This window comes from Puma concolor, chromosome A3 (genome assembly GCF_028749965.1).
Source record: "Puma concolor isolate L17-30 chromosome A3, mPumCon1.1.hap2, whole genome shotgun sequence".
NCBI classification, from domain to species: domain Eukaryota; kingdom Metazoa; phylum Chordata; class Mammalia; order Carnivora; family Felidae; genus Puma; species Puma concolor.
In genome coordinates, this window is record NC_141669.1 from 126,191,927 (window position 1) to 126,204,744 (window position 12,818).

Here is a 12,818-nt window from a genome sequence, read left to right on the forward strand (position 1 = left end):
AAATCTCCTTAATAGAGCCAGAGTTTGGTGCCATATAGTTGCCTCGTCGTTTTAAGGCTGATGTGGGAGCATGGAGATAATTAACATTTGTTGATGACCTAACATCTGCTTTATTTGTATTATTTATTTTAATCCTCACAATAATCTTGCAGAGGTAAGAAAGGTGATTCAGAGGGGTTGAGAAAGAATGCCCAAGGTCATTAAGCTAGTAAGTAGTGGCTACCAGAATTTACTAATAGTAACAATAGATGACATTGCCTGAGGGTTTACTTGCGACACAGTTCTAAGTGCTCTACATGAATTAACTGCATGTAGTTAATCCTCACTGCAATCTTATAGGTTAGGTACTATTATCCCCACTCTACAGATGGAAAAACTGAGGCACAGAAAGAACCGTGGGTCAGTTAGTAGTAGACCAAAGGTAGGCAGCCCAATTGCATAGTCAATGTTGTTAATCACCATATCATATTGAATTGGAACTCAGATCTTTCTACATGTAAAACTCGTGCACTTTTTACTCCCCCATATTGTGACCTGGTAAAAGGAACTTTCTCTACCACCCATAAATCGATCCAGTTCTCTTCACGGACCTCTTAAATCTAAGCCAGAGCTAAGAGGAGCTCCATAGCTGTTAACCCCTTGCATCCCCTGCCCATCCCAGAATCACCCCTCTGGGGATAGAAGCCCAGCTCCCTGGGGCTTGGGGAGTCCACGGCCCAAGACTCAACCTTCATTATGATGCCTTCAGATGCTAGAGGCAGCCCCTGGCGTCTAGGCCTGGAGGGCCCCGGTGGGTAAGCGTTTGGGACGGCATGGGCCAGACCCCCTCTTGTTGGGTTATCGGGTCCTCGTAGTAGGCCCACTCCCTCCATTCCGTAGGGGATGAGTACGAGGCATATAAAATTCTACGGCTTTCAAAGACTGGACTGTAGGCGCCGCTGTGCTCCCCTCCGCTCCCCAACCCCAGCCCAGGGAGCCTGCTGCCCTCCTCCTGCCCCACACTTCTCCACCGGCCTTGACCCAACGGGGAGCGTTCCGGGACCAAACACCCACAGCCTACACGGGAGGCGCGGCCCCGCCCCGGACGCAGCCCCGGCGACCGCGCACTCAGCGCCTGTAGGCGTCTCAGACCCTGGCGAGACGCAGCCGTTTGGTTCCCATGGAAACGCCGCAGCTCCCCGCGGCGCGCTTCCGGGCCGGCGAACGGCGCGCTGCAATGACGTCACCAGGCCACTTTCCGGCCGGTGGTAGAGTCGGTCTGAAGTTGTGGGGGCCGGGGGAGCGATGGGGGCCACTGGCGACGCCGAGCAGCCGCGGGGACCCAGCGGGGCAGAGCGGGGCGGCCCCGACCTGGGCGACGCGGGCGCAGCGGGGCAGCTGGTTCTCACGGTGAGGGCGCCCCCGGGGAGGCCGGGGCTGGGCCTGGGCTCGGGCCGGCTGGGCCTCGGGCTCCCGGGACCCTGGCCCGCGGGTGAGAGAACGCGGCGGCTGGTGCTGCTGCCCAGGGAGTTGGCGTTTTCGCAGTCCAACGACCTGGATTCAAATTCTGATGCCGCCTTCCTAGCTAGGTGACGTGAGCAAGTCCTGCCAACCCCTGAGCTCCAGTTTCCTCTTCTGTAAAATGGAGATGATTAGTGCCTGCCTCATAAAGTTGTGGGGATGGGGTGTAAGTACGAGGAAAGCGCCCAGCACACCACCTGCCCCAGAGTAGCCAGCCCCTCGGTAAACACTGGTTACCTTCCAACTGCCGTTCCAGAAAAGGTGGGGTTGGGACCTTTCGAGGCAGGAAACTTTTCTTCAGTTCCTCCTCCCGGGCAGGGCCTTTCAACCGCTGCCCTCCCGCAAACCCCGTCCCAGAGAAGCGGGGATGTTTACGTTTAAGTTCATCTCCACCCTCCACCCCAGTGTCATGGACCTCAGTGACAACCGTTCCCTTGGTCCCCACAGAACCCTTGGAACATAATGATAAAACACCGGCAGGTGCAGCGAAGGGGCCGCCGCTCACAGATGACGACAAGGTAAGGCTGGTCTTGCGTATTTACCTCCCGGGCATTGGCTTGGATGGCACCTTTGGGGTCCCCACTGCACCGAGCTGAGAAGAGATAATGAGCCATTGGAAAGAGCACTGGACTAAGAAAGAGGAGACTAAGATTCTGTAACTCTGTGTGACCTTAGTTGAATCATTGTCTCCTCTGAACTGATGTACCAAATGAGGGATAGTCATGGATTCAACCGTGCCTAAGATCCCTAACACTCACTGGCTCTGTGGTTGAGGGCTATAAGGAGATCCAGAGGGACGCCTGGGTGGCCCAGTCGGTTAAGCGTCCAACTTCGGCTCAGGTCATGATCTCATAGTTCATGGGTTCCAGCCCCTCATTGGGCTCTTTGCTGACAGCTCGGAGCGTAGAGCTTGCTTTGGATTCTGTGCCTCTCTCTCTGCCCGTCCCCTACTCTCTCTCTCTCTCTCTCTCTCAAAAATAAATAAACATTAAAAAAAATTAATAAATATACTGCTAAAAAGAAAGAATAGCATGGAGGTTCAGAAAAAAGTGGGGCTAGTAGTATTTATCTCCGTGAAGGGAGAGAGTACAAGATAGGCCTATAGGATGTGGATTACATTTCTTGACTTGGGTAGTGATTAAATGGATGTTCACTAAAACTATTTGTTAAAGCATATAGATTTTGTATTTCATAAAACACTTTAAGAATAATGCTTATTTCGGGGCGCCTGGGTGGCTCAGTAGGTTAAGCGTCTGACTTGGACTCAGGTCATGATCTTGCGGTCTGTGAGTTCGAGCCCTGCGTCAGGCTCTGTGCTGACAGCTCAGAGCCTGGAGCCTGCTTCGGATTCTGTGTCTCCCTCTCTCTCTGCCCCTCCCCTGCTCGTGCTCTGTCTCTCTCTGTCAAAAATAAATAAAACATTTTAAAAAAAGAAGAAGAATGCTCATCTCATGGGCAAAAGACATGAATGTCTTCTCCAAAGAAGACATCCAGATGGCCAATCGACACATGAAAAAATGCGCCACATCACTCATCATCAGGGAAATACAAATCAAAACCACAATGAGATACCACCTCACACTTGTCAGAATGGCTAACATTAACAACTCAGACAACAACAGATGTTGGCGAGGATGCGGAGAAAGAGGATCTCTTTTGCACTACTGGTGGGAATGCAAACTGGTGCAGCCACTCTGGAAAACAGTATGGAGCTTCCTCAAAAAATTAAAAATAGAACTACCCCATGACCCAGCAATTGCGCTACTAGGCATTTATCCAAGGGATACAGGTGTGCTGTTTTGAAGGGGCACATGCACCCCAATGTTTATAGCAGCACTATCAACAATAGCCAAAGTATGGAAAGAGCTCAAATATCCATCGATGGATAAATGGATAAAGAAGATGCGGTATATATATATATATATATATATATATATATATATATATATATATGCATACACATACACAATGGAGTATTACTCAGCAGTAAAAAAGAATGAAATCTTTTGCAACTACGTGGATGGAACTAGAGGGTATTATGCTAAGTGAAATTAGTCAGAGAAAGACAAATATCATATGAGGAATTTAAGATACAAAACAGATGAAAGTAAGGGAAGGGAAGCAAAAATAATATAAAAACAGGAAGGGGGACAAAACATAAGATTCTTAAATATAAGAGCAAACGGGGTTGCTGGAGGGGTTGTGAGAAGGGGGATGGGCTAAATGGGTAAGGGGCATTAAGGAACCTACTCCTGAAATCATTGTTGCACTATATGCTAACTAACTTGGGTGTAAATTAAAAAAATATTTTTTTTAGAAAAGTAATGCTCATTTCACAGGTTATTATGAAAATGGAATAAAGCCATACATCTGTGTAGTGCATACTACATCTGGGCACATAGCTTGTTTTCAGTAGAAGCTATCTATTATTCTCATTAAAGGAGTTTGTGTCAGGGGCGCCTGGGTGGCTCAGTTGATTGAGCGTTCGACTTCAGCTCAGGTCGTGATCTCATGGTCTGTGGGTTTGAGCCCCGCGTCAGGCTCTGTGCTGACAGCTCAGAGCCTGGAGCCTGCTTCTGATTCTGTGTCTCCCTCTCTCTCTGCCCCTCCCTCACTCATGCTCTGTCTCAGAAATAAATAAACATTTAAAAAAAATTTTTTTTAATAAATAAATAAAGGAGTTTGTGTCAATAATTGGCTGGGCAGACCAGGAAAGATATGTTTGGGACATGATCCCTAACTATGTCTCCCTCCTGAATGCAGTTTCACAGATCCTGCTATCTCCATGGACCTCCTCCGAGCTGTTCTCCAGCCTAGCATCAATGAGGAGATCCAGACTGTCTTCAACAAGTACATGAAGGTGAGAGGGACACAGCAGTAAAAAATTAAGAAGGACAAAGATTCACGGACAGGTCTTTCCTGCATCACAATCCCTCTGGCTCTCTCTAGTGCACAGATGTGTAAAGGTTTCCTATTCTGAATCCCTGAGAACTTTTCTCCCCTCTTTGGGGGGTAATTTGAATACCTCTTTGTCAAGTCATTATGAGCATAAAATGATTTAAGTGTAATGTGCTCAGCACTGTGCTTCGAACAAGTGTTTTTATTTGTTTAGTAGTATCACCATTATTATTATTTTAAATTCCTTTTGGGGCACCTGGGTGGTTCATTTGGTTAAGCATGCAACTCTTGGTTTTGGCTTAGGTCATGATCTCATGGTTCATGAGTTCAAGCCTCACGTCAGGCTCCGCACTGATGGTGCAGAGCCTGCTTGGGATTCTCTGTCTCCCTGTTTCTCTGCTCCTCCCCCCCCATCTCTAAATTAATTAAAATTTTAAAAATTCCTTTCTAGACCTATAAATAAACGTCTACATGACTCTACCTGATTGTCCCGTAGATATTTCAAACTCAGCATATTCAGAACTGAACTGTTTTTCTTCCTAAACCTTTTCCTCTTCTTGTATTTGTTTAATCATTCAAGAAGTATTTACTGAGAACCCACCATAATAGCAGGCACTGAATGTTCAAGGCACTGAGGATGTAGCAGTGACCAAAATGACAGTGTCCTTGTTCTCTTTAAACTGATATGTACTGCACTAGGAACACCAGAGAGAAGGGGGAGAGTGACCAGTGGGGAGCAGTTCTAGTTCATAGAGTGTATCTAGGAAAGCCACACGTGAGCAGAGACTTGAATAAAGTGAGGAAAATACAAGCTATGTGGACACATCAGGGAAAAGCAGTCCAGGTAGAGGGAACAAGGGCAAAATCCCTGAGGCATGAGTGTGCTTGGCACATTCAAAGCAGCAAAGTCAGGGCCCCTGGCTGGCTCAGAAGAGAAGGCTGGCTGGCAACTCTTGATCTCGGGGTCATGAGTTCAAGCTCCATGTTGGGTGTAGACATTACTTAAATAAAACTTTGAAAAAAAAAGAGCAACAAAGTTGCCTGTGTGGCTAGAACCAACTGAGCCAGTAGGAAGGTAATGAGGTAATCAGAGAGGAAATAGGGGCCCCTTTCATGCAGAACCTTTGAGGCCACAGTAAGGACTTTGGGGTTTACTCTGAGTAAAATAGAAGCTCTTGGAGAGTTTTGAGCAGAGTACTTATCTGAATTTTTTTTTTAATTTTTTTAATGTTTATTTATTATTGAGAAACAGGGAAACACAGAGTGTGAGCCAAGGGAGGGGCAGAGAGAGAGGGAGACACAGAATCTGAAGCAAGTTCCAGGCTCAGCTGTCAGCACAGAGCCCGACGCAGGGCTCAAACTCACAAACGATGAGATCATGACCTGAGCTGAAGTCAGATGCTTAACTGATTGAACCACCCAGGCACCCCTGATCTGAATATTTTTAAAGGGTCACTCTGATGTGAAAAGAAGCAGCTGCAGGAGGACCAGTTAGGAGGCTTGAGATGATAGTGGCTTGAGTGTTAACAGTAAAGGTGTTGGGAGTCGGATTCCATGTGCATTTTTTTTAAGTTTTTATTTGGAGAGAGAGCCCATGAGCGCACGCACATGCTTGTGCATGAGTGGGGGATGAGGAAGGTGGGGGCAGAGAGGGAGAGAGAATCCCAAGCAGGCTTAGCTGTGTCAGCACAGAGCCCAACGTGGGGCTTAATCCCACAAACCACGAGACTGTGACCTGAGCCGAAATCAAGTCAGATGCTTAACTGACTGAGCCACCCAGGCACCCCAGATTCTGTGTGTATTTTATTTTATTTTATTTTATTTTATTTTATTTTATTTTATTTTACTTTTTTTCTGTTCTGTTCTATTCTATTCTAGTGTGTATTTTAAAGGTGCCAACAAGATTTGCTGGCAATTCAGATGTGTGGGGTAAAAGAGCAGAAGTAAACAATTTCTGAGTTATCTGCCCTGGGCAGCTATAAAAATAGCATTGCCACTGACTTGCTATGAGGAAAGCAGGAACGAGCGAGCGAATCGGGAGCTCAGTTTTGGAGCTCAGTGTGAAGCTTGAATGGGACTACCATTCAGTTAGAAACTGGAAACCAAGAACTCTGCCTTTCCTTCACCTTCCCCATCCAGTCACGGAGTCCTGTACCTTCCACTTCATCATCCGTCACACATGCCTTCATCACCCGTCTTTTTCCTTGCCTCTGCCTTGGTTCAGGCTTTCATCTTCTCTCACCCAGGCTCTGGCTGTAACTGCCGCTCTTTCAACTCACCTTCCATACAGCTGCCAGTGACATCTAAGGTGTAAATCTCAGGGTGTCACTTCCCTATTTAAAATCCCTCGGCGACTTTCCATTGCCTTCTGGGTGAAATCGAGATTCCTTAACATGGCATATATGGCCCACTGGGATCAGACCCCAGCCACACCTCCCCATATACCCGGTTATTACTACCCCTAAATATTGCATGTTCCAGAATGCACCATGTATTCTCATGCCTGCACACGTTTACATATGCAGAAGTAGAGAGGTTAATCCACTAGGAAAAGGCTAGGCCAGGAGTCAGTCTAGGATTGCCGGTCTCCAAAGCCCTTTCCTTATCATTTCCCAATAGTGGATACCGTGATTCAAGAACTTTCTCTCCTGGACAAATGCTGGATGAACACAATTTGTGGCTCTGTGCTCCCTTCTTATGTAGTCTGTCGAGATACCTCCTTATTGGGGCACTTGGGTGGTTTAGTCGGTTAAGCGTCCGACTCTTGATTTCAGCTCGGGTCATGATCTCATGGTTTGTGTTATCGAGCCCCACATCCAGCTCTGGGCTAACAGCACAGAGCCTGCTTGGAATTCTTTCTCTTCCTCTCTTTCTGCTCTACCCCCTGTCCCCCCCCCCATTCTCTCTCTCCCTCTCTCTCTCTGCTCCTCCCCCACCTCGTGCTCTCTGTCTCACAAAATAAATTAATAAACTTAAAAAATGTATATCTCCTTATCACCCTTGTTTTCAGATAAGAGACTTGATTATATCACTGCTTCAGATAAGTTCACACTGTTGATTGACCTCTTCTGTCTCTCCATTGTTTTAAAAATGTTTAGGGTAAGGGGCGCCTGGGTGGCGCAGTCGGTTAAGCGTCCGACTTCAGCCAGGTCGCGATCTCGCGGTCCGTGAGTTCGAGCCCCGCGTCAGGCTCTGGGCTGATGGCTCGGAGGCTGGAGCCTGTTTCCGATTCTGTGTCTCCCTCTCTCTCTGCCCCTCCCCCGTTCATGCTCTGTCTCTCTCTGTCCCAAAAATAAATAAACGTTGAAAAAAAAAAAAAATGTTTAGGGTAGTAACTTCTAGCCATGACTGATCTTATCTGAGACATTGTTCATCTGTTCATCATTATTGATTTGTGTGATGACTAAATGCATCCCTCTTTTTAAAAGAAATATCCTAATAATATAGTTCATAAAATAGATTGATGGATGGACAAAGGGATGAATAAATAGATATGTTATAGCAAATGTAACAAAATGTTAAGTGGTAGATGTTAGCTAGTCACTGATTGAATAATTGTTTCAATTTTACGTTTGAAGTTTTTCATAAGAAAATATTGGGGGAAAAATAATACAAATATTTTGAAAAGTAAAAACCTAAAGTCACTTAAACCTCCCAGAGATACCAAACTGTTAACAGGGACTACGTAGTCTCCCATACTTATTTGTGTGTGTGTGCGCACTTATTTGTGTGTGTGTGTGCACACCCATGTTCAAAAACTACGTGGCATCATTTTACACACACTGTTCTGCAACTCAGTATTTTCATTTAACAATATAATTTGGTCCTGTTTTTAGGTCAGTACATAATAGCTCACCCTGATTCTTTTTCTTTTTTCCTTTTTTTTAAGTAATCCCAGTGCCTACCTTGGGTCTTGAACTCAAGACCCTGAGGTCAAGAGTCACGTGCTCTACTGCCTGAGTCAGCCAGGCGCCCCGTCGCCCTGATACTTTTTTTTTTTAAGTTTATTTATTTATTTTGAGAGGGAGAGAGAGAATCCCAGGCAGGCTCCTCACTGTCAGCCAGGTGAAATCCTGCGAACCATGTGATCATGACCTGAGCCGAAATCAAGTTCGGCAGCTGCCTGACCCGACTGAGCCACCCAGGTGCCCCACCCTGATTCTTTTATAATAGTTGCAGAATAGCATATTGTATGGATGTACCACAACTAGATAGTCTCAAGAACATTCAGATTATTTCAAATTTTTATCTATTACAAACAGTGCTACACTGAACACTTTGAGTGTACATCTTTATTCGCTTGTGAGAGTTTTTCTGGAGGATAAATTTCTAGCGATGGAATTGGTGGCTAGAAAGGAAAACATTTTTTGCCCCAAGAAAATTTCTCTCCAGAAGGTTGTACAATTTTGTATTTCTCCCAGCAGCATTTGCGAACACCTTATTCAGGACCAAATTTCATTCTCAGGTCCAGAGATCACTTACAGTCACCCCCGTATATTCATCACACTGCCATCTCCCCTGCTGGCTGTAAAGAATCCAGACTGTTTTAACTAGCTTTCACTTAGCCAATACTCAACACTGAATACCAGCATTAATCTCTAGTTCTTAGGGTTTTGTTCTAAAGTGAAACTGTGACCATTCATTTAATTTGGCCTGAAGAATTTTCCTCTTCATCTCATGAGATTTCTAATCCACACTTTCTTACTCTTTTCCTTGGCTGGACATTAATAATATCAGGCATTTGGCCTTGCCAAATATAAAATGTGGGTGCCTGGGTGACTCAGTTGGTTAAGCATCTGACTCTTGATTTCAGCTCAGGTCATGATCTCACCATTGATGATTTTGAGCCCCACATCGACTCCATGCTGACAGTGTGGAGACTGCTTAGGATTTTCTCTCCCTCCTGTTCTCTGTCTCTCAAAATAAATAAAATAAACTTAAAAAGCAGGGGGTGGGGGGGGCATCTGGGTGATTCAGTCAGTTAAGCACCCAGCTTTGGCTCAGGTCATGATCTCAAGGTTCATGGGTTCGAGCCCAGCATCGGGCTGTGTGCTGACAGCTCCGAGGCTGGAGCCTTCTTCGAATTCTGTGTCTCCCTCTCTCTCTGCCCCTCCCCTGCTCATTTTCTGTCTCTCAAAAATAAACCAACATTAAAAAAAAAAAAAATAGCTGAATACAGATACTGATAGATTCATTTTTCAAGAATTGTTTTAAATAAAATAAAATGAAAGTATATCTCCTTGAGGGTGCCTGGCTGACTCAGTAGAGCACATGACTCTTAATCTCAAGGCCCCCAAGTTGGGGGGCACGGAGCCTACTTAAAATTAAAAAAAAAAATTTTTTTAACATTCATTTTTGAGAGACAGAGACAGAGTGCAAGTGGGGGAGGGGCAGAGAGAGAGGGAATCACAGAATCTGAAGCAGGCTCCAGGCTCTGAGCTGTCAGCAAAGAGCCCAACGCAGGGCTCGAACTCAAGAATTGCGAGATCGTGACCTGAAGTCGGACGCTCAACTGACTGAGCCACCCAAGTGCCCCAAGCCTACTTAAAATTAAAAAAAAGAAGAAGAGAAAGAAAGTACGTTCCCACAGTAGGAGCAGTGATTATAGATGCCAGCATTTTTCTGTAACACTCTTTTAGGACACAGCTTGGACTCTTACTGTGAATGTGTTCTCAGTGACTCCATCTGAGGCCGCTCATCACCTGTCCCTCAGTGTTTTCAGACTCCAGCTCTCCCTCTTCCCCCATAGAGGAACCTTCTGCCTTCCCTTTCCCCAGCTGATTGGGACTTCTGGTGTCCTGGGGCCCTGGCCAGGTCTCATGCTGTCCATCCCACACATTTCTTTCAGATAGGGCAAAAAATTCAGTGAGGACCTTCTACGCTCGGGATCTTTCCTGGCCTGGGCTGTTCCTCTTTTCCTATACAAAGTAATACAGGTACATTGTAAAAATTGAGAGACTATAGATAAGCAAAAAAAAAAAAAAAGAAAGACAACAGTCATCCATAATATCACCACTGTTACTTTAATAAAATTTTTACAGTTCTTTTGTCTGTGTTTGCTTTATGTTGTTTTACATAAATAGACTCACTCTGTACGAAACTGTTTGATGCCTTGCTTCCTTCACTTAGCAATATGTCTTGAATGCCTTGTCATGTCAAAAATATATTCTCGGGGCGCCTGGGTGGCTCAGTTGGTTAAGCGTCTCACTTCGGCTCAGGTCATGATCTTATGCTTCGTGAGTTTGAGCCCCACATCAGGCTCTGTGTTGACAGCTCAGAGCCTGGGGCCTGCTTCCGATTCTGTTTCCCTCTCTCTCTGCCCCTCCCCTGTTTGCTCTCTTTCTCAAAAGGAAAGGAAAGGGATTGTTTTTTTAATTTTAGAAACAGTGAGCAGTAGAGGGGAACAGAGTGGGGGAGAGAGAGAATCTTTTTTTTCTTTTCTAAGTTTATTTATTTATTTTGAGAGAGAAGAGACAGCGTGAGCAGGGGAGAGGCAGAGAGAGGGTCCCTGAGAGAGAATCCCAAGCAGGCTCCACATTGTCAGTACAGAGCCCGATGCGGGGCTCGAACTCACCAGCATGAGATCATGACCTGAGCTGAAACCAAGAGTCAACACGCTTAACTGACTGAGCCACTCAGGCGCCCCTTTTCTCACTGTGGTTTTTTTTGTTTTTTTTTTTAATTTTTTTTTTTTCAACGTTTATTTATTTTTGGGACAGAGAGAGACAGAGCATGAACGGGGGAGGGGCAGAGAGAGAGGGAGACACAGAATCGGAAACAGGCTCCAGGCTCTGAGCCATCAGCCCAGAGCCTGACGCGGGGCTCGAACTCACGGACCGCGAGATCGTGACCTGGCTGAAGTCGGACGCTTAACCGACTGCGCCACCCAGGCGCCCCCTCACTGTGGTTTTTAATATTTGCACACTACTTCCTGGTATGGATATACCACGATTTATTTGAGCAATAATTGGACATTTAAGTTATTCTTTGGTTTTGTACTGCTTACACATTAATGCTGTAATAACCATCCTTTGGGCATCTCCATGATTATTACCCTCCTTAAGAGAGAATAAAGTGAGGAAGCTGGGATTTAAATCTGTCTGATCTCGGGGCTCCTGGGTGGCTCAGTCGGTTAAGCGTCCAACTTTGGCTCAGGTCATGATCTCGTGGTTCGTGAGTTCGAACCCCACATCGGGCTCTGTGCTGACAGCTCAGAACCTGGAACCTGTTTCGGATTCTGTGTCTCCCGCTCTGTCTGCCCCTCCCCCACTCGCGCTCTATCTCCCTCTGTCTCAAAAATAAACATTTAAAAAAAATTTTAATAAGTCTGTCTGATCTCAAAGCCACATTCATAATCCCTTTCCCTTCTGTATGAGGGTAAGACAAAAGCTTCTCTTTTATATTCCATTTCCTTCAAGTTGATGCAAATTAGCAGGTCTTCTGACCTTGTCCTCTGTTCTGCTTCCCCCTAGTTCTTCCAGAAGGCAGCACTGAATGTGAGAGACAATGTGGGGGAGGAAGTGGATGCAGAGCAGCTGATCCAGGAGGCCTGTCGGAGCTGCCTGGAGCAGGTGAGACCAAAGGGGGCAAGAGATGTAGGCACAGGGTTAGTCCTCGGGGCTCTATTAAGAAATGTGATCACTTCGTTCATGGTATTTGGGGGAGCGGGGGGTGTGGTGCCTGACGAGCCACTAATATCCATCTAGGGCTTAGAGCTGCTGCTGGCAGAGAGGAAGGAAGTGGCTCCCATGTGCCAGGCTCTGTGATAGATACTTTCACGTGTATTAGTTCATTGACATCCCAGAAGGCATATTTTAATCCCTAGTTTACAGAAGAAGAAACTGTGGTTCAGAATAAGCAAGAGTTAGAATAGCTAAGGACTGTCTCACCTCTGCAAATACTTGGTGACTTAACTCTTCAAGTAGTTATAGCCCCTTTTGGCATCATGGAGACTGTCACCCTTTCTGCCTCTCAGGGTGTGGTCAGGAGGCATGACATCAGGTCTATAAATATGGCTGTGTTCCCAAGATAGAAGTGAACCTGTTTGCATGTGTCAGCTGTTCTTACTAATAGGAATTGTCAGCATCACCCGGATTTTGTGCTCGACTGTGAAACCACTAGGTATCAGAGATGGAAATTTTTTCATACTCAGAGGCACAGAGGCTAGTTTGAGCTTAGTCGTGTGAGGACGATTCTCAGACATGAGACAGTGATGTCTTCTGGGTGCTTGGCTGGCCAGCTGCTCAGGCACAGCCTCAGAAAAGAGCGAGACCAGGGCCGGAGCCTCAGCCTCGAGAGGACAAGATTCCATCCACCAGTGCAGTGAAAGCTGATCTGCTTCTCATGGTCTGTCACATTTAAGCTAGCCAAACTCCCAGGAGGCCAATTCATTAATTCACTCTGGGTCTGTAGTATATTAT

The 12,818-nt window shown here is 46.0% G+C and overlaps 2 protein-coding genes across 4 annotated transcripts in view; one reads left to right on the top strand and one right to left on the bottom strand.

The window, feature by feature from the left end:
• WFDC3 (WAP four-disulfide core domain 3) overlaps window positions 1-1,222 on the bottom strand; it is a gene marked incomplete at its 5' end in the record, with an annotated part of 15,363 nt that extends 14,141 nt beyond the window's left edge. The window contains one exon of the mRNA XM_086702817.1: window positions 1,054-1,222. Coding sequence (XP_086558943.1) covers window positions 1,054-1,222 — 169 coding nt within the window. The remainder of the gene's footprint in view (window positions 1-1,053) is intronic.
• Window positions 1,217-12,818, top strand: part of DNTTIP1 (deoxynucleotidyltransferase terminal interacting protein 1) — a 27,313-nt gene continuing 15,711 nt past the window's right edge. Inside the window, exons 1-4 of one of the 3 annotated variants that reach the window (XM_086702335.1) lie at window positions 1,217-1,389; window positions 1,948-2,018; window positions 4,264-4,360; window positions 11,871-11,969. In XM_086702335.1, the coding sequence (XP_086558461.1) occupies window positions 1,285-1,389; window positions 1,948-2,018; window positions 4,264-4,360; window positions 11,871-11,969 (372 nt within the window). In that variant the 5' untranslated portion in view covers window positions 1,217-1,284. Of the gene's footprint in view, window positions 1,390-1,549; window positions 1,569-1,947; window positions 2,019-4,263; window positions 4,361-11,870; window positions 11,970-12,818 lie in introns of those variants that run through there. The other 2 variants (XM_025932099.2, XM_086702336.1) reach the window with 2 other exon arrangements.